This window comes from Candoia aspera, chromosome 5 (assembly GCF_035149785.1).
Source record: "Candoia aspera isolate rCanAsp1 chromosome 5, rCanAsp1.hap2, whole genome shotgun sequence".
Classification (NCBI taxonomy): Eukaryota; Metazoa; Chordata; class Lepidosauria; order Squamata; family Boidae; genus Candoia; species Candoia aspera.
Genome location: NC_086157.1, coordinates 38,745,523 through 38,768,102, shown reverse-complemented (window position 1 = coordinate 38,768,102; position 22,580 = coordinate 38,745,523). Strand labels below are relative to the sequence as shown.

Genomic DNA, 22,580 nt, shown 5'->3' with positions numbered 1-22,580 from the left:
CACATAAACCATTTATAATTTATGAAGAGGATTATAATCAGATTAACATTTATCTTCCTGGGAAATCCCTCTTAGAACTTTCTCAGGTTCTGCAGAGTTTCAGTCAGTTAGCTCCAACTATTCTTCTGATATTATGTGATTGCAAATTTAATTCAGTATCTACAAGTTACCTAATGCTAAGTCATTGTTGGTCCATCTAGTGAAGGACTGTCTACACTCCATGGAAGCTGTTTTCCAGACTTTTTTTATAGGATCCAAGGGAATGAACCTAGAGTCTTCAGTATAAAAAGCATATGCCTTGCTATTCACCTCAGTCTTCTTAACAAGGCTAGAATATGACAATTCCTTTATGGGGTAAACAGTTCTGAGTCTTAAAAATCTGCTTGAGAACCCATATTAAATGAAAATTGAAACCAGACTTTTGTAAGGGAAAACATCTTTGTTTTAATTACCGGGAGACAGAAAGAACCCAGGTCCTATTTTACTAACTTTTGTTAGATGTGTAATCAATGTTAGAAATGTATTTATTTTTTAATTTGATGGATTAGTAATTTCTTGCAAGTGGGCCATTTTGCCTAAACATTTAGAATGCATATTTTATTTGTTTTAATTCATTTAATTTCTTTCCTCCTCCTTTTTTTTTAAAAAAAATAGGCTTTGGCTCATCTTCATTTAATAGAATACGTAGGAGAACAAACAGCTTTGTTGATAAAGGTATAGTTTACAACACATTTGTTTTAACTTAGAAAGGACAAAATACCTATATTTGTTTCACATTTGTGGTTTTAAATTAATGATTATGTTGTGGTGTCAGAGATACAGTCCTAGATTCAAAAGCAAGCCATAACCCCAGCAATAAAATCCTGGGATTTTTCTCTTAGTTGAATTGTCAGAAGATGGAACTTGGGAATTGGGGTGTTCTTCCCAAGAAATTCCCAATACTGGATCTGGATATTATTATTCTCAGGTTACTATTACCCTCAGGGAGGTCAGTCAGACGCAGACCCGTGGATGTAGGATCCTTTGGGCCTGTGAGCATATTTGACATTTTGAAAGCACATCATGAGTGTCCAGAAAAAGTGGGGTGTTACCCATTCACAAAATAGCTGCAACAGTGCAGATGAACAGCTACAAAATAGCAGTTTATAAGAAGTCAAGCTGGTAAGTTTGTTTCATACCAATCACACTAGCCCTCTTGAAGAGTAGCTCCAGGTGACTGGAGTGGGGAGACTGGTAGCCACAACTGTAAATCTAGCCCTTGGCCACAATCCCCCACAGTTTTAATGTTCCAGGAACATATATGGGGCTTATTTGAAATCTCAGGGCATTTTTTGGAAATAAAGATGATTCTAGATTATTATATTTTAAATATTATAATATGTTATTAATTATATTATTGAATATATAATATACAATATATAACTAACCAGTAAGCTGGCTGGTTAGTTATATACTAAACAGCCATAACTGGGAAAAGGCCCCTATGATTTTTGGACTAGTTTTCCCCAGAAATATTTGGATTATAACTGTTAGAAACTGTTAGAAATATTTCTATGTAATTTATATTTCTCTGTCTTTTTCTTATTCCTACTGAATCAGATAATTGTGCTGTTTTTCATGTATATATTTGGATTTGAATTTTTAAAACAAAACATTTAAAACAATAACTTCTATTATGCTGGTCAAAGACTGTAATAAAGTTTACCTACCTAACATTGACTTATGTATAAAACCTGCAGAATTTTAACTTGAATTATAGCAGGATAAATCAATGACAATTTTATTTGCAAAATAATTGTTTTCATGAAAAAAGGCCATATATTTAATCTTTCTTTTCTCTCCTGCCTGCCTGCCAGGTGGTCCCCGAAGATCAACGCTTGACAGTTGCTATTATTTTAGTTCTCTGGGTCTCTGCCTTGGCATCATCCCTAATTGACAATATTCCATTCACTGCTACAATGGTAAGCCCTTTGCCTTTGCGTCCTTCTATTAGGGATAGAAAGTACAGTATCTGTAGATCTCTAGATGCTTGGGTCACTATACATTTTTCTTCAGTGCTTTCAGATACTAATTTATTAAAGTAATTTCTGCTTTTCCAGTTACTTTATTGCCAAGAGGACTCTTATGTTAATGCTCTGAAATGTGAAAGTTACCATAGCAATTCCCATATTCCATTAAGAAAGTTAACAGTTAAAACAAATGAAGTAAGATTAGTCTTTTTGACAAATCCATGCTAAAACATCCATCACTGCATGGTTTTCAGGGTTCTTAGAGATGAACCTATTTTATCTCCTCTAAAATCTCTTCAGATATTGATATTACTTCACAATCTTCTTTTTCCCCTTTTTGAAGAGGGTAATAGCATTGGCATGTGCATTCTTGAAGGGAAGGGTCCACATTACACGTGAGGTGAGAGGAGTGGGGGCCACAACATGTCATCCCGGTGGCCCCTGCTCCCCTCATATTATGGAACACCTCAACTCTCTCTTTTCTTAGATGGCAGAATCACTGAGAGAGTCTACCTTCAGAAAGTCATGCAGGAAAATCTTATTTTCAACATGTTTATTTTAATAAACTGCTATTATATGCTGCATATGTTGAGCCATCTGTTTAGATTTTTCTGTTTTATTACTATGGCCTAGAAACTGTTATATTAAATCTCCTTCATGCTTTTCTCTTAATACAAAGTAATAAACTACGGTACTAATTGACACTGTAAATGCATTTTGTGAATGCATGGCAAACTACGTGTGAGCAAATGGCAAAATAATGTGGGTAAGAGGGAAGGCTGGTGGATAAGCAAATCAGTGTATTCTTACAGTTATTATTTATAATTAAAATGGTCATTCTGCCCTAACATGATTGAAGAACGTGGAGCTCAAAGATCAGAATAATATCAAATGTCAGTCTAAGAACAAAGCATAAAGTTAAAATAAATGTAAAACAGCCACATAGTAAAACTTGATTATTAATTCAAATAGTAGAGTTAGAGCTGTTTCCTAAATGTTCTTAATATCACTTAAAAGTCCCAAGAAACTTGCATTTTGAGCTTCTCTAGAGAAGGAAGAGTCCAGTAATAATAAGGATGCCAGAGACTTCACCTTTTCTTGCTATCAATCTGTTTATGAAACAATTCTGGCAATTCTGTTCCTCCTTATTATCCCCTCCTTTTTTTACAATACAGTAAAAATGCCATCACTGAAAAGGCTCTGCTTTTCCTTGCTATCAAGCCTTTTAAAATACAGTTCTGATCCAAACACTGAAAATTAACATGATCACCTCCCTCTGGCAAATCCTGTTTTTCCAGGAATACAACACAGATGCCACTCCTGGACACGCTCCATTCATTATTCTTTTCGATCCATCAGATTGACTGGATGCAAAGGCTGCTCTGATTATTTTACAGACTTTTTAGTCCATCACCCAGTTATTCTATTCTATTCACGTTTATCACGTTTATTTATTTATTTTGATCAACATATATAGCCTCTCTACTCAGAACATGACTCAGGGCGGTATACATAATCAAAAACAGAACAATCCATAAAAAATGCATAATAAAGCAAGGTATAAAAAATACAATCCAAACAAGTGACATAGAAACATCTTTAATTCCTTGTATTTATTTATTTATTAAATTTGTCACTGCCCATCTCCTCTGACTGGAGGGACTCTGGGTGGTTTACAATATAAAACAATAAATATATAATAAAATTCCAATAAAATACACTCTAAAACAATTTCTCAACTACCAAATATAATAAAATCCAGATGCCTGTGGTCTCATTCAGTCATTATGTAGGAGGGGCACTTCAAGGCACTAGCCAACCCCAAGTATGACTATTCTCCTTCCTGCCCCAAGCCCGGTGGCAGAGCCTGGTCTTCAACTTCCTCTGGAAGGCTAGGAGCAATGGGGCTAATCTCACCTCCAAGGCAAGTTGTTCCAAAGGGTGGGCACTACTGCAGAGAAGGCCTGCCTCCTGGACCCTGCCAGATGGAATTCTCTTATCGACGGGGTCCGTAGCGTGCCTCCTCTGCATAATCGGGTGGGATGGACTGATGATGTGGGGAAGAGGTGGTCCCTCAGGTAACCCGGTCCCATGCCATGTAGGGCTTTAAAGGTGATAACCAACACCTTGAGTTGCACCTGGAAGGAAACTGGTATCCAATGCAGCTTGCATAGCACAGGTGTTATGTGTGTCCTTCTAGGGGTGACAAAAATAGCCTGTGTGGCCACATTCTGGACCAGCTGAAGCTTCTGGATACTCTACAAGGGTAGCCCCATGTAGAGCGCTTTGCAGTAGTCTATATGAGAGATAACAAGGGCATGAGTAACTGTCCGAAGGGCCTCCTGATCCAGGAAAGGGCGTAACTGGTGCACAACATGAAGCTGTGCAAAGGCCCTTCCGGCCATGGCTGCCACCTGCTCTTCGAGCAAGAGCCATGAGTCCAGGAGGACCCCCAAGTTACGCACCTGGTCTGTCTCGGGTAGTGCAACCCCATCCAGAACCAAGATGACAAAGTCCCAGATATGGAGGAGTCCTTAACCCACAGCCACTCCGTCTTACCAGGGTTCAGCTGAAGCCTTTTGTTCCCCATCCAGACCCCTAGAGCCCCCAGCACCAAGAGAGGGCAGTCACAGCATCACTTACCTCACCAGGGTTGGAGATATACAATTGAGTATCCTCAGCATATTGATGATACCTCATCCCATGATGATGGATGATCTCGCTGGGCGGTTTCATGTAGAAGGTGAATAGGAGAGGAGAGAGAACCGAACCCTGCAGCATCCCACAAAAGAGGGGTTGAGGGTCGAATCTCTCACTCCCATCACCACCGATTGGGACAGGCCCTGGAGGAAGGAGGTGAACCAGCGCAGAACCATGCCACCCACCCCCAACCCCCTGAGCTGACCCAAAAGGATACCATGGTCAATGGTATTGAAAGCCACTGAGAGGTCAAGAAGAGCAAGGATGGATGTACTACCCCCATCCTGCTCCCACCAGAGATCATCCATAAGTGTGACCAATGCCTTTTCCATCTCATATCCGGGCCTGAAACCTGACTGAAAGGGGTCTAGATAATCCGTTTCCTCCAGAACCCTCTGGAGTTGTAATGCCACCACTTTCTCAACCACTTTCCCCAAAAAAGGGAGGTGGGAGACTGGATGAAAATTATCCAGTACAGTAGGGTCCAGCGATGGTTTTTTGAAGAGGGGTTATACCAGAGCCTCCTTAAAGGCAGTTGGAAACATCCCCTCCCTCAAGGATGTATTGACTATCGCCTGGACCCAGCCACACATAACCTCCTGAGCTGCTTTCACCATCCAGGAGGCACATGGGTCTAGATGACAAGTGGTGGCATTTACAGTCCAGAGGATCCTGTCCACTTCCTCGGGTCCAACAGGATCAAACTGTTCCCAGATAACATGGTAAGTACGATCCCTTGGTATCTCCACAGACCATGCCTCACACTTGGAATCTAACGTAGAGCGGATCTGAGCAATTTTGTCTTCCAGATGCTCCAAAAACTCCTCTGCATGGCCCTGTAGGTGGGTCACTGTGCCCACCTTCCCCAAAAGGGATTGAGTAATTTTAAACAGGGCCGTTGGGCGGCATTCTGCAGACGCAATAAGAGCAGAGAAGTATTGATGCTTCGCTGTTCTTATCGCCACCAGGTAGGCCTTAATAGTGGCTATAACCAGTGTTTGTTCGGATTCGGTCTTTGTCTTCCTCCAGTGGTGCTCTAGATGTCTCTTAATCCTCTTCAAAACCCTCAGCTCCTCTGTAAACCACGGGGAGCATTGGGTACAATGAGGCAAGAGAGGTCGTACAGGTGCGATCCTGTCCAAGGCCCCAGCCACCTCTCTATTCCAGGTGGCCAGGGCCTCCGCTGGACTGTGCAGCAGATCCTCGGGTATAACCCCCAGCTCCCTCTGAAACCCTGCCGGGCCCATCAGTCATTGGAGGCGGACCAATCGAATGGGTCCTGCCTCCCTGCAGAGAGGGGCAGCATAAGAGAATCTCAGGGCCACCAGGGCATGATCTGACCATGACAATGGGGATAGCTGTAACTCTTCCCTCAGGTCACATTGCCACTGCTCCGACAAGAAAACTAAGTCTAGGGTGAGGCCACTGTCTTGAGTCAGGTCCTGAATAATCTGAGACAGGCCCATGGCTGCCATGGTAGCTATGAACTCCCGAACTGCCTCCGAGGCACGCCCCAGGGAGGTTGCCATGCAGCAGGGAGGCTGGTACAGCAGCAACACTCCCAACTGCTCTCGGGCACCCAACTTGAAAAACAGGGTCTCACAGCTGGCCACTTGGGGAGCAGGGCCCCTGAAGGCCACCAGAGACTCCCAGATGACAACTGCCACCCCTCCCCCCCTGCCCTGGTGTCTCAGTTGGTGTCATGCTGTAAACCCAGCCAGGCACATTTCCAAAAGGGGCACCCCCACTTCAGGGCCAAGCCAGGTTTTGGTAATACATGCTAGGTCTGCCTTCTCCTCAGTGATCAAGTCACATATGAGGGGGTCTTTGTTGTTAACAGTCCTGGCATTGAGTAGCACTAGCCGGAGACCAGGGCCCCTATGGATCTGCTGACCAGGGCCTGGGTCTGAGCACAGAGGGCTGGAACACACCACCGGCAACAAACACCGGGGGCGTCTTCCCCGAAGATGGCCCGCCCTCCAGCTCCTACCATAGCATCCCCTACCCATCACCACCTCAATAGTATGACCCACCCTCCAGCCCCCAGAGACTCCAAATCTACCTAGCCCCACTGCTGCACTTCTGGAGTACCCCGCTTGGAGTAGAGGTCCCTCCATCCACTCACACACCCTCACACATACCCAGTTATCCACTGGGCAATGGCAGGCCCTCCAGTGCACCAGCTCACGCTCTCGGCGCCGTCTGGGCCCAGCCATCACCCACCCATTCACTCTTCAGTCACAATGCTCCCTGTTCAGCCTCTTTCACTGGTCGGCCAGGAGCATCTCATTCACTCCCCCTCACCTCCTGCCTCTCACTCAGGAGGTGAGTGCTCTCCCACATTGTCAGATGCTCCCAGACTACCCCCTCATCTCTCACCCCAGGAGGGAGTCCTCATTCACACTGGAGGGGCCCCAACAGCTCTCCACTGCTTCCAGGCAGGTAGAGAGGGGATGGCCCAGATCTCCATGCCCAGCTCCCTCCATGTCCCTGGGCCTGCCACGCCAAGGCCTGTACCCCTGGGTCTATCCTGGGCTCTCCCTGGTCCGTCTGTCTGTTCGTCGTCTTGCTGGTAGTCAACCTGCTCCACCAAACCAGGCCTCCAAGTCCATTCCGCCGGCTCGCTGCGCTGCTGGTCGTCTGTGCCGCTCACCCGCTCTACCAGGCTGGACCTCCAAGGTGGGTCAGCAGGTCTGTCTTGCCGCTGCTCTGCTGCTCTGCCAAGCTGCTCCACTAGACTGGCCCTCCAAAGTCAGGCCGTCACACCGCTGAGCCGTCTGTCCACCCTAACCCCCCCCCCCCGAGTCAAATGCACCACTAATCTGCTGTGCTGCCAAACCTCCGGGACTCACCGCACTGCACCGCCAGGGTTCGCCCAGGTCTGTCACCCCTCACTGCTTGGTCCAGGGGGCTCTGTCCAGCCCCAACCCATCAGGTATGAGGGCTGGGGATCCCAGAAGTCTCCCTCCAGAGCCCTGATCAAAAATGAGACTGGGGGGGGGGGAAGGGGTGAGATCCAGGAGTCTCCCCTCAGAGCAGCGGTCAGCGTCGGCATCCGCTCCTGGTTGCCATCTTGGTTTTCATATTTACTATTCTCTGAAAAATGGCCAGGCTAGAAGCAATAGATCTGCATATGATTCCTACTGCTATTCATTGTTTCTTTTCCCTTTCATCCCATTCCTGCTTTACTTTGATCCCATTAGTTCTGTACTGCTTTCAAACACATAACATATTTTTTAATGATATTGTGCAAATGTAGGACAAGAGATAGATGAGTAGGTGATCAAGTGTGCTCATGGCCTTTTTAAGGCCAAGACCCCAATCTCTCTCCCCACCCCTGTTTCCTTCTCAATAGTTTATTTTCATTTCTTCTTTTTTGGTCAGTCGAAATATTGTGTGAGACCTGAAACAGGTCTGTGGTAATGTAAGTACTGAAATAACTCTTGAGATTGTATCTTAATCAATTATGTTTATTATGTTGAAGAAAAAATATCTAATAGCTAGAAATACGTAGTCACAACCAAGTTTGATTGATTGATTTAAAGCCTAAGGCCCATTTTCAGCAGGTAGTGATTTTTTGACTGTGAAATTTTTCTACTTGTGGGTCTTGTGAATTGCTTCCTCAATTTCTAATTTAAAGCTAAATCATGTTCATATCAGCAGCATAGAAGTCTACCTTCTGGATACAGTCTGAGATTTCAGATATATTTCATTTATATAGTAGCAAGGTAGAAACTGTGGTGTGGTAGCATTATAATTCTGGGTCTTGAAATAAAGCGAATACATTAAGACACAAATATAATCTCATAAGGCAGAATTTAGGCAACGTAGTGGCTACTGGAATAGAAGGAAGAGGGAGATAAAGGAATAAGAGCAATTAACGCCACATTGGGAAAGCAGCCATGTAGTTAGAATAGTCAAAGTACTTGGAATTTTGTGGCTTAGAAAAATATCAATATATCAAATAAACAGAGATGTTATTGATAGGGTGCATCTTTCATGAGACAAAAGATACTCTTTGGAAAACCGAATCCCATTGCTGATTTCATTCAGTGGCAACCCAGTATTTCTGTAAGAGATTTCCTCTTATATATGTCAATTTTAGTTTCGTCAATGGCAGGAGATGAGTGACAGGTCCTGATCTGAAGATGTTCTACAGCACATTTTGCATTCCAGGCAACCCCTCTTTATCCCTTTTGACTTCCATCTTCTATTTCTGCCCTAAAAAGAGAGAATGAATGGAGGGGTAGGTTGTGTGGTACTGGCAATAACAATTTTAAGTCTGTGTAAAAAAAACCCCACCATTAACATTTTGGTTAGGAATAGACATACAAGAAAGTTTCATAATAATTGCTAGGTTGCATTGGCTAGAATTCTGTGCTGGCCCTAACTGAAGTTGTGGGTCTTTCTTAAAGCTATAGCCATCAGAGATTGCAGTTTTCTTTTTTGCTCATCTAAACCTGCCTAAGAGAATGGAACGATCTTTTACAATTCTTTGGATCTCATATTTTGTGTGCTTTTGTGGTTAGGTGTGGTGAGATTTTTTAAAACAGTCCCTGGAGTTCTGAAGTGGGGGGTTTGAGGGTAGCCTTTCCCTTGATGCTAGCTTTCCACATATGAATGCACTTAAATAATGAAGAGCACTCATGTGAATACTCAGCTCATCTCAAGATAATTGTACCAAGTACTTTTAAAAGAAGTTAGAAATCAAATTTCTTGTTTTCACTGTAACCGTTTATCATCTTTAATGTTAATCCTATTGTTTCTCTTACTATTTATTATTTTAATTTACCTTTTGTAGATTCCTGTACTTCTCAACCTGAGTCAAGATCCTGAGGTTAACTTACCTGTGAAGCCCCTGATCTTTGCATTAGCCATAGGTGCCTGTCTTGGAGGTAAGCAGTGTTAATAATAGTTTGAAGAAATGCGTATTGTCAGTGAGAGCCGAAGTAACATACTAAATCTAGGGTTGTGATTTTTAATTTCTCAGTCAGATTAAACACTTGTAGTTAACTAAAATGTGATCCATAGTTAATCAAATTACACATTTAAAAATAATCAGTTTTAAAAATATAAGCATTTAGCAGATGCAATCAGTATTTTTTTATATCCTCAAAGAGATGGTAACTCTTCAGAAAGTGGGACTGAAATTGACTTCATGCTTTTACTGGTCTGGCCAATGATGGTATTAGTGATGGTATCACTCCACCACTTCCACCTGTATTGGCCATTCTCATCCTGATGTTGTAGACAATATTATCAACTGTTGCAAGCCATCTCATTGGTTCTATCTCTGAAGGGGATAATCAGGACCATTTGCCTCCTGAATGCAGATGGACCTATAGGCAGTCTCTGCTACTCTATGGCTGTCTTCCCCTATTTCAATCTTGTCTGCCTTGCCTTTCTCAGATGCAACACAGCAGTTATTACAAGCAATCAATATTTCAGTATTCTTGACTGGATAATTGTCATCAGCATCAGCCCTAATCTCTTTTCTGCTCAAATTGCCTAGGACTCAATTGGCTGGAGTCTTCACAATGTTTTTCTTCCTTGCATTCCTCACATTAGTGCAGAGTTATTTCTCAATCATCTTAGGATACAACATAAATGACTGTTCCTGTCTACTAGGAACTGATATACATTGTCACTAGCACTGCCCTCCTTCAGAGACCATACTCCATCCAGCTGAATTCATACTTACATGTATTATAATGATACTGACTGTATCTAGGACCATCATTGGAATGCTTATTTACTGTGATGGAATGTGTCTCTTAAGTGGGAGGTGATATGAGGGACTACAGCAATGCAGCAGGTTCTCAGGAAGGAGGGAGCACCTTCCAAGGAAGTGGGTGAGACAAGAGACAACACAGTCCTGAGTTGGATCATGGGAAGAGGAAGAGATATAAGATAGCCATTCCCTAGAATCTCCCAGGGTATATCCATTAGCTTAGAGTAATGCAGGTTTAGTCTGGCAAGATTCTATCTACTGTATATGGTATAAGCAAATAAAGAACTGAACTTTTGCTGGATTTCTTCTATGTCATTCTTGGGCTGAGCCTGACATCTACAGTGCCTCTTTCAGCACTGTTCAGTTTGCAACCAGTTCTGTCCACATTTGAGATGGTTATGGATATGGCTATAGTCTTGGTTGCTTAACCAGCACAATGGTCTTATGTTTATGATAATTATGACTCAATGTCATAATTCATCTCTGCACTTCCATCTGTTTCTTTCATGGATGTCACTGTTAGAGAGCAGCCCTTTCCTTCTGTAAGAAGACATATGGGCATACATGGAACAGATTACCCAGATTATTTTTTTATCAATTTAGAAGTAAAACAGTTGTAGCAGCTAATAAAGAATCAGGCATTCCAGTTTATGTCTGACTCTGCAGTGCTGAGTCAGACATAAACATTTCATATGCTCTCAATCACCACCATTTGTTGTTGCTAAGCGAAGTTTTATGTCTAATTACCCCTTCTTCTCCATAGCTCAAGTTGCAAATAAACAGTGTTTTCATTCCATGTTAATTATTAGAAATCACACATTTTGCCCAATCTGATGATTTCATTCACTGATAAAAGGCTATGGACTGGTCTACAGTTTTGATCTGATTTGATTATAAGTGAATTGATTTATGGTATCTCTTCTAATTCAGTTGCTCTCTAGGTGAGATGGGCTGTGACTAAATTTGAAGAATGAGTGAATGAATGAATGAATAAATAAATAAATATACCCCCAGAGACTTGTTATGCTGTCAAACTGGCCAAGACTCTCCAGGAAGGGACTGATTGGTTGTTGTTGGCTCATTGGCTCTGCTTTGCCATGCATAGGACAGCACTCAGGTTTGTCCATTTCTTGCAGATGATAGATTGGCCAGCTCTTTTTTTTTGCAATTAGATAATTAAATCATAATCTTATAATTAGATTTTGTGAGTATCTAAAAATCATTCATGAAGAGGACTCTTTTAGTGGAATGAAATAAATCCTGCTTTTTCCTGATTGCTTGGAGATTGCTCCTTTTTCATGCATAATTTCTCAACAGTTGAAATTTCCTTTTGAGATGTGAGATTGAAGGACTTTTGGCTGCTTCTTTAAGAATTTATCTAGTTGCTATCTTCATATTTTGAGGTACAGTTTTTTTTTCTGTTTTCTTGCATCCTGTTGTGAGCAATTTTAGAAAGATATATCAAGACCAAAATGGTGTTTTCCAAAAAATAAAAGATGAGCAGATGGCAACATTGTAGACCAGATATCATGTTATAAATACTTAGGAATGGTGTTTTGGCAACTGGGCCTTGGGACAAAAAAATAGCTTGCCACTGATAATGCCCTGATAAGTGGCTATTTTCAACTTTTTCAGTGAGAACTTCTAGTAGTTGTCGAAGCCTTTGTTGCTAAAGCTGTAGTCCAATTGCTTTATGGTTCTCAGCACCAGGCTTCTGTTTAACTAAGTTGAAAAGAGTTTGACCAGAATTCCTTCAGGCTGTCTTCTCAGTAGCATCACTATGATTAGAAGCAGTTCTGATTAAGGCTGAAGCCAAGGCCTGGGTTTTACTGATTAGTTTTAGCTTAAATTAAATTTCTTCCTAGTGGGCTTAGCACCTATCACTCTGAATGACAATTTTCATTCTCCTTGGCACAGAAATCTAGAAACCAAACTGGCCTCATTTGGATTTTCTGTTAATGCCTTATTATTTATAGGTTTTAAAAAAGCCAAACACGTTATCAGATAAAGAACTTTAGATTGTGAGCATCAACATGATCTGTCTAAGCTACCATCACCTAGAGGAGTTTTGAATCTTTTTCAACTAGCCTCATATCTTACACATTCAACCACTTCAAGGAAACATAGTGTCTGTATTCTGGCTCCCTTGATATTTTACTATCAACTGTCTTGGAGGGAAAAATTAATAATATCCCTATGGGAGGCTGGCTCTGCCTTTGTAGTTCAGGAGAAGCTGAGGCTCTGATGCATGTGCTTTTATGTTGATCATTTTGTTAAGATATTTGTGCAATTCATATATTTCTCTTTTGCCTAACAGACCAGGTAGCTCTGATGTATTTTATGCTTCCTTTTTGTTATTACTCTTAGCCTATCCATTTTTTTTTTTTTTGCTTGTCAAGTCTAGCAAATTACATTTACGAAAGTGGGTTTATGGAAATTATCGAAGCCCTGAGCTTTATTAGGATTTTTTCAATATTTTTTTTTCACCCATATGTGTTACATTTGCTTTGCTATCTTATTTGGGATTGGTCTATGACCATAATAAACATTTGATTTACCAGAAAGACTTATTAAATTGGTTTCTTCCTTAGTCCCCTGTTTCTCTGTCTTTGGTCCAGTACTGTGCTGATCCTGAATTGTCAATTTACCCTTTCCCATTACTTTTCTGGAAGACTGCCTTTCTAATCCCTGATTCATCATTAGACATGCAGTGTTTTATGCTGGAAAGTTCCAAAGTTGAAAATTGCATGGGGATAGGACAATTCTGTAATATAGAGCCTCATGTGGTTCAGAGGGGTAGGCGGCAGTAGTACAACCGAAACTCTCCCCATGATCCGAGTTCGATCCCAGTGGAAGCTGGATTCTCGGGTAGCCAGCTCAGGTCGACTCAGCCTCCCATCCTTCCTAGGTTGGTAAAATGCACACCCAGCTTGCTGGGCAAGGTGATGACTGGGGAAGGCAATGGCAAACCACCCCGCTATAGTCTGCCAAGAAAACGTTGCAAAAGTGGCATCCCCCCAAAGGGTCAGACATGACTCAGTGCTTGCACAGGGGACCTCTCCCCTTTCACATAATGTGCTAAGGGATTGATTTATAGAAATAATGTGATTTTGGGTTAATATAGAGTAAGGGATTGATTATGGAAAACTTATATATCCTTGATGTTTAAAGTCGGAAGTCACTTTGTTTTGTAATCTATTTAAAAAAAAAATCTCTTGTATTTTCACACTTTTTTTCGTTCTTTTTTTGTAGTTTTTTTGTTTTTCTGTATCTTTTATCTTCTTCTGAAACTTAATAAAATTCTTTAAAAAAACAGTAAAGTTCCTGGTTCAAATGTCACAACAATTACAAATCAAATTCCAGTAGGCAAGCCATATTAGAACTAATATACAATTACATATTTCCATTTAAAGCTCCTATATATGCAATGAGTTAACTTGTTTTACCCTCCACAGCCTATTCTTCATTGTACTTGCAGAGGAGTACAGAAATGTCATTGAAGAAGGAATTCAGTGACCATTATGTAAATATAAGCTTAGCCCAGATGGACAGGAGAGGGTGAGAAAAAACTCAAGACTGTTCTGCCTTGATTCTCTTTAGAGGATGAGAGGAGAAAGAGAGAGAGAGAGAGAGAGAATGTCTGTCAGCCTTTCAAGATTCTGCTACTATTCACTATAATGATAGAGTTCCAGTAGTTCATGCAATATCTGTTTCCTGACTTGGTCCATCTCAGAGGATTGATGGTACCTTCCTATACAGATTTGCTACTCTTCCCTCCATCATGTTTAACAAGTCCAGTTTGTTAACTTCATGTGTATATGGCTCTACCTACTGAATCTTCCATCCTAGCAATATGAAACATTTGAGAGAGCAGCCTTATTCTCAGTATTGATGATTATGTACCCACTTCCAAGCATGGTAACTTGTTACCATATCATGGCAATTTATGACCTTCATTTACTGAGCTGCTATATGCCCTGGACCAGGGTTTCTCAACCAGGCTTCCATGGAAACCTAGGGGTTCCACGAGAGGTCACTAGGGGTTCCCTGGCAGATCACAATTTTTTATTTAAAAAATTATTTCAAATTTGGGCAACTTCACATTAAAGAGATAAGTTTCAGTCTTTATTTTTAGTTTAAGAACACTGTTAATGCATATATACAGGCCCTCACATGAAACAAATATAATAATTTGAAACTTCTGGCCTATATTTGAGCCTGAATGTCCAGGGGTTCCCTGAGGCCTGAAAAATATTTCAAGGGTTGCTCCAGGGTCAAAAGGTTGAGAAAGGCTGCCATGGACTATTACATGCTGTCTAAGAGATTTTTCCCATCCTGGATATCTTTCTAATGTACTGATCTCTAAAAAAGTGTATTTAGGAAGAAAATAATGTATCAAAGCCCCATGACTCTTACTGGGATGTGAAATGGAAGACCTGTTTTTCCACTCAATATTTCCTTGAAACAGTTATCTGGAGCTAGTTGAAGCAGAACCTGAATCAAGAAGGGCTTGTAAATTTTGTAATTAAGTTTAATGCCTCTGAAAATGTGTTCTATTGGATAGGTTGTATCTCTGTGTTTAACTGGCTGAGTTTTTAGTCTGTAGATTTATATTTCAACAAATGTTACTAATGAAGCAAGCAATTCTACAAAGGACCAGGAATTATCTGTAATTTATAAGAACAATATTGAACTTCCAACTGTTAGCTCCTTAATGTATCTTTATGCTGTTCCACAAATAGTGGTTATGCAGAAGTTGTAACAGCGACAACTTGCTAGGCTAAACCAGACTAAGAAGGGCATTTACAGGGAGATGTCAATGAATTCAAGATGATGGACACTGTTGCCATCTTGACTTTTTTGACCCTCATCCCAATGAATTTCCTGTAAGAAGCTTTCTTGTTTCTGTTTTGGCCCCAATAAAAGTCAGCACTGTGCTATATTTTCTAATGATGTTCAATTTCAATTTAAAAAAAACATGTGAAATGTTTTAATTACAAAAAAAAATAATGATGCCCTATCTCATTAATGATGCAGTCTAAACATAACTATCAAATTTTACTTAAGTGATGTTTGTTTAGAGTCATCATTGATTATAAGCCAAGACAAATGTGTATGAACTCTGTACTTTTATTCATCTTTCTTCATACCTTCATTGCCCTTACTATTTCGGTTCTCCCAGGCGAGCAAACAAATTTCAGCAAAGAATGGTTGCCATTTGTTAACATACCTTGACTAAGAAATGTAGTCAGAAGGATGGGTGCCCATGAGACAAAGGAGGAAAGTGACATCATGGGTGTTATAATATCTTTGCAGAACTGGTACAAATTACACCAGCAATGGGCATCTCCTGCAAAGCAAATCTCTCCATCTTGTGTATTCAGCTTGAGAGGGGGTACTTTGGGTTTCCTCCTCCTTCTGAGAGGTGTATGGGAAGAACTGGAAACAGACCTTCTTGGTCATGGCCCCAACTCTTTGGAATAGTCTCCCCTGAAGTTCAGACTGCCCCTACTTGGCTATTCTTCAGAAAGGCATTGAAAACTGTTTTATTTCAGAGGGAACTTGTAGTTGCTTGACTGTTTGCATCACCCTTGTGGGGCAGGTGGTGATTATTTTTTTAAAACTAAGGATTGTTAATTTTTTATTGAATTGTTTATGAACTGTTATTGTAAACACAAGTCATTTGGAATAGGATGGTATACAAATGAATACTTCTCCTTTCCCAATTCTCTGTGCAAACATTATTTGGACTGGTAATTCAGTCTTATGGCACTCCTTGGAGAACTGCCCCTATCATACTTGATTTCAGCTAGCTTAGGGTTCAAGATAACTTCTTGTGTACAGAATCCTATTCTTATGCATCAAACTGTTCACATCGTACTTTATTGTCCCTAGTCATTGCATTGTGTTATGCTTTACTCTTGATTGGTGTTCTTCTACTAAATAGATACAATAGTATTAGTGAACTCTCAAGAAATATGCATGCTTAAGTATCAAAGTCTTACTAAGGAATAAGAGAAAGTCATCTTGAGTGCAGCATTATTACAGGATGTGATGGACATGAATGTAGCAAATTAATTTTATGGTTAGAATTTTTGTTTCTGTGCTACATCCATGCATAGGGCCACATGGCACTGAGAAGCTTATTGTCTAATTAAGAGACATGTGAACAGGCACATCTGCCTTGTGGTGATATATATAACAGGCCAGATCTGTTAAGTGACAAAGGAGGCTGTTATTGTATTTATGCTGAGGATCCAGGAAGAACAAGCAGGGTCAGAAAGAGAGATCTGCAAAATGGGTGGACTGGTTGGAAACCACTGAAGCATTTGGAAGGAACAGAGCAGGAGTCAATCAGGCAAGCTTGATCAAAGTACTAGAATTCTAAAAGGCTCAGGAATAATGGTTTTCCCCTATTTCTATCTTCCTCTCTAGACTAAAAGCAAGTTTAAAAGTGAAAGTAGCTGCTTAACAGAGTGAACAAGTAGTAATAAGGAATACCTGTTTGAATAAAGGAAGAAGACATTTATGAAGCTGCGTATAGAAGTATATATATATATATATGAATGTATGGTTTGTTAAGCTAAGACCACTGTATACAATAGAAATCAGTATAAATTATTTACTTGAAAAGCACTGTAACCAGAAATATCACTGCAGTTTGGAGTGGAATAGGGTGTGTCTCTGTGCTTGGAAAGTTCTGGTTCCTTTCCCCAGACTTTGACAAGCATGAAGCTAAGTATAAGAAAAGGTGTATCAGTGTGTTTTCCTGCCTTTGGCTGGTCAATACAGCAACATTTGTAGCTGCAGCCCTCATTCTCAGCCAAACTAAAGTGAAAGGTCAAGGTGAGTCTGTGATCTCTTGGACATGCCTGCCATTTCAGAGCCAGTGACTGTCATTGCAGATATCCCTGACTGGATTACAGAAAGGCTGCTTATGTGTTGGTCAATGGCACTTACTTTTCATAATGGACAATTATTGATGCTGTTATGGATCAAGCTTACTTATTACCATAAGTACTTGCATGTTGCCAAACATGCAATACAAGGATATAATTCACTCTTAGTTAAACTTGGTATCATTCATGAAAGTTATAACTTCAGATGTTTGTGATTTGAAGACACAAAGATACAGATGAGCAGAATCTACGGTGCATGTTAAAAATGAGATAGAGGATAAAACAGTGTGCAGATATATAGAATCTGTAGACAATAGTACAGTAAACCATCACTGGACCCTATCGTACTGGACAATTTTCATCCAGTCTCCCACCTCCTCTTTTTGCGGAAAGTGGTTGAGAAAGTGGCGGTGTTGCAGCTCCAGAGGGTTCTGGATGAAACAGATTATCTAGACCCCTTTCAGTCAGGTTTCAGGCCTGGATATGGGACAGAAACAGCATTGGTCACACTTATGGATGATCTCTGGTGGGAACGGGATGGTGGCAGTGCATCCATCCTGGCTCTTTCGATACCATCAAACATGGTATCCTTTTGGGGTGACTCAGGGAGTTGGGGGTGGGCAGCATGGTTTTGCACTGGTTCACCTCCTTCCTCCAGGGCCAGTCCCAATCACCAGTGATAGGGAGAGAGAGGTCCAACCCTTGGCCTCTCCTTTGTGGGGTGCCACAGGGTTCGGTTTTCTTTCCGCTCCTTTTTAATATCTATATGAAACCCCTGGGTGAGGTCATCTGTCACCATGGGATGAGGTATCATCAATATGCTGGTGATACCCAATTGTACATCTCCATCCTGGGTGAGGTAAGTGACACTGTGACTGCCCTCTCTTGGTGCTTGGGGACTGTGGGGGCCTGGATGGGGAACAACAGGCTTCAGCTGAACCCTGGTAAGATGGAGTGGCTGTGGGTTAATGGCTCTTCTGTATCCAGGACTTTGTCATCTTTGGTTCTGGGTGGGGTTGCACTGCCTCAGACAGACCCAGTGCATAATCTGGGGGTCCTCCTGGAGTCATGGCTCCTGCTCAAAGAGCAGGTGGCAGCCATGGCCAGGAGGCCCTTTGTGCAACTTAGTGTTGTGCACCAGTTATGCCCCTTCCTGGATCGGGTAGCCCTTCAATAGTCACTCGTGCCCTTGTTATCTCCCATATAGACTATTGCAATGTGCTCTACATGGGGGCTACCCTTGAAGAGTATCTGGAAGCTACAGCTGGTCCAGAATGCAGCCACATGGGCTATCTTTGGTGCCCCTAGAAGGGCACATGGGCCCCTAGGCCCCTAGAAGGGCACACCTTTGCTGTGCGAGCTGCACTGGGTACCAGTTTGCTTCCGGGTCCAACTCAAGGTGTTGGTTATCACCTTTAAAGCCCTACATGGCATGGGGCCAGGCTACCTGAGGAACTGCCTCTTCCCTCCTACATCAATCCGTCCCACCCAATCATGCAGGGAGGGCATGTTGCGGACCCCGTCGGTAAGAGAGTTTCGTCTGGTGGGGTCCAGGAGGTGGGCCTTCTCTGCAGTAACTCCTGACCTCTGGAACATCTTGCCCCTGGAGGTGAGGCTAGCCCCTTCGCTCCTGGCCTTCCGGAGGAATCTGAAGACCTGGCTCTGCCACCTGGCTTGGGGAGGGGAGGGGAATAGTCATGCCTGGGATTGGCTAGTGCCCTAGAGTGCTCGTCATATACAAGGACTGAGTTATTTCTGCCATTTGGATTTTATTTTTATCTATATTGTTTACTTGTAACTATTTTTTAGATATTGTATTTTTATATGTGGTAATTTTATTGCATATTTATTGTTTTATTGATTATTGTTGTAAACTGCCCAAAGTCCCTCTGAGATGGGCGGTGACAAATTTGATAGATAGATAGATAGATAAATAAATAAATAAATGGCTGACATTTGGGAACCATTGAAATAATAAGACTGTACATGAAATACGTTAAAATTTTAAATACGTTAAAATTGCACTATGTAAAACAGCTTCAAACTAGCATAAAGCCCATCAAATAGCTAGAAACAGGTGGTAATTTGGAACTGAAAGTAAGCTACAAATAAATAGATAAATCTCTGCCTCCTATAGATCTATTTCCCCATACCTCTAGGTCTTCCTTTTGGCTTTATTTCTACCCATGGCAGAAATATAATTAAAACTTTTCTACCATGTGTTGAAATACCTTGCCCCTTTTGCTTTTTAAAATTTAACTAAATATCCAGTCAGAACATTTTGTAATTTTCTGAGTTTTGTTTTTGTTTTTAAACAAGATCCACCAGATTTCCAAGGTCTAGATAATAGTTACAGGATATCAGTACACTGAGTTAAGTCTTCATAAATATCTTTAAGGATGATCTGCAGTTAAGAATTCCACTGGTGGAATTCAGTGATCTATTACCATTATTCAAATTTTCTCTATCAGTAGAGAGTGTGATTTTTCTGTGTCTCATATACCTTCAAAATCAATTTTGGAGGATGTACTGGTGTGGCTAAAAGGGACGCGGTGGCGCTGCGGGTTAAACCGCTGAGCTGTCGATCGGAAGGTCGGCGGTTCGAAACCGCGCGGCGGGGTGAGCTCCCGTTGTTAATCCCAGCTCCTGCACACCAAGCAGTTCGAAAACATGCAAATGTGAGTAGATTAATTGGTACCGCTTCGGCGGGAAGGTAACGGCGTTCCGTGAGTCATGCTGGCCACATGACCCGGAAGTGTCCTATGGACAACGCCGGCTCCAAGGCTTAGAAACGGCGATGAGCACCGCCCCCTAGAGTCGGACTCGACTGGACTTTACGTCAAGGGAAACCTTTACCTTTACCCTTACTGGTGTGGCTGCAGGGGAAATAAAAAGAAAATCCTGTTATATGAATTAACTTTTGCAATACTGGGTGTTGCCTGGTGGTTACCCATTTAGTAATAGGGTTCAATCTAGGATTTCTGGAATACCCAAAACAAGTACCTTTTCCTTCTGTTCAGATGTAGCTATGCTAGACAAAGGGATGTATTGAGTGTGGAAACTGGGATGAAATTAACATTTGAAGATTACCTCATTTTGCTTCATGTTTTTAGTCACTGTCATAGATCTCTGACAGCTTCAGCAGTATAGTGCAATGGCTTAATCAAATATACACACAAAATCCATGTTGACGTTCTGAAATGTATAGGCTTTCCCTGTGCAAAACACCTAATGTTTTTCTAATCCAATCGATCTCTCAATTTCTTAAGTAAACAAGGGACAGAATGCTCTAAGGTGTCATTTTTCAGTCTGTAGAGGAAGAACAGTCGAATTCTGCTCAGTGACAACAGGATGGAAAAACCAAACCAAATTGGATGTACAGTAACTGATTTTCAGTTACTATGGGACTAATGCCATTCTAAAACTATCACAGGCTTATCACAGGTATAGTTTGCCATAGGTAATCCATTGCTTATCTCCATGCTCAGACACTTTTTCTTCACTTTAGAAAGCACTGCAGTGGCTGGCCTTTCTAGGTCTTTCTTTCATGCCACAATTCCCACATTTCCAGGAGTATCCACAGGGACAGTGTCAAAAAAAGTCAAGATGATGGCCACAACCCTTTTTGCATGCATCACAACAGACACTCCTGCAAGTTTTTTATCCTCTCTGTTCTTCTTAAAATCATGACATGCCCCTTAATGCAGATTTCATTGTGCTCCGTCTACTGCATCCTATTATAAACCATGACATAATGTCCAGATGCAGCTCATCAGAAGTTTAGAGATGGAAAACTGTTATTTTTGACTTATTTGGAAAAACATATCACAAATGTAGGCACATGCATATATTTTTAAAAACGTCTTTAGAAATCCCATGATTTTACATGTATTTTCCCTAAGAGAATGCTTCATGTCCTGAGCCCTACAAAGCAAGGAAATTATAGAGATAAACACTGCAATATGTTAGATTTGCAGCATATAGCTGGTCTTTCGTTTTGTGGCAGAAGGGGGAATTCCTGATTCCCATGCGTATGTGTACAGACATTTGTGTGTTTTTAGGTTTCAAAGTGATTGTACAAGATGCAACGAGTATCTTGTATTTGAAAGATACTCATTGTACTACTGTTACATAACTTTCTGAGGAAATGAAGAAGCCCCTTCTGTTTCCATTGTTTCATCAGCCAATAGTCAAACAATGATGTCTCTTCCTATGCATTTCATTTTGTCTTACTGTTACTTTTCTGAGTTTGAAAGAAATAATCAGCAAATTGCTTTAAATGTGTCATCTTAACAACACAGTGCAGTAGTTTCTCTCTGTCTCTTGTCTCATTCACAATAGGAGGACAAAGACAGGCTGCCTTTGAAAATGTGCGACTGTTTATAGGCAGGGAGGTTATTGTTCTGTCAGTTTCTTTTCAGGTGAATGTGAAATGATGACTCTCCTTTCCCCATTTACATTTAGTTTGCAAGCTGATCTGAGTGCCAAAATCAATAGATAGACCCCAAATATCTGCTGGATTTTTACTTGTTATTTATTGAATTGCAGGTAATGGGACATTGATTGGAGCATCTGCAAATGTTGTTTGTGCAGGAATTGCAGAGCAACATGGCTATGGCTTCTCTTTCATGGAATTTTTCAGGTACGTTTTAGATCTGACACTCATCTAGTTTTGAATTTGACTGTATTTTAGAGGTAATTCACTTAAAAAAAATCAAAATGATGAACCAGAAAGAACACATATTTAACTGTGTAATAAACAGAGTTAATTAAGTGGGACTCCATTTCAATAGCAAAAATAATGCCTTTTGTTGGTTATGCCTTAACAAAGTAGAGCATTCATGTTACACATTCTGATTAAACTCTGATGATTTGAGGAAGGAGAAAAAAAATCAGATAGATACAGGCACATTTATATTCACTTTTAAAGCACAAGTCAATCATATTATAACTAGTATTGTTTATAAATGGTTTTAGGAATTACCATCCCTATAGCCCAACTGCTAATGAAATGCATGCACTGAAGTTACTGATTTGAGAAATACATAATAGATCTGTATCTAGCAGAAAAATGCTTCTGAGTTGGATCTAGACTTTGCATGTATAGATTTCTGAAATCTGGGGTTTAAGTCCAATAGTTCAATGAATTTCTTTAAACCTGAATAATGGCCTGTCTGCACTTGCTTCTAACCATGGCACAAATAATGCCTCATCTCATCCCCAGTGAGACAGACTAAAGCT

General features: G+C 41.1%; 1 protein-coding gene across 1 annotated transcript in view; it reads left to right on the top strand.

Annotated features, from left to right (window-relative positions):
• Positions 1–22,580, top strand: part of OCA2 (OCA2 melanosomal transmembrane protein) — a 188,332-nt gene that overhangs the window by 134,946 nt on the left and 30,806 nt on the right. Inside the window, exons 19-22 of the mRNA XM_063304410.1 lie at positions 655–714; positions 1,857–1,961; positions 9,511–9,604; positions 21,888–21,981. Of these exons, the coding sequence (XP_063160480.1) occupies positions 655–714; positions 1,857–1,961; positions 9,511–9,604; positions 21,888–21,981 (353 nt within the window). The remainder of the gene's footprint in view (positions 1–654; positions 715–1,856; positions 1,962–9,510; positions 9,605–21,887; positions 21,982–22,580) is intronic.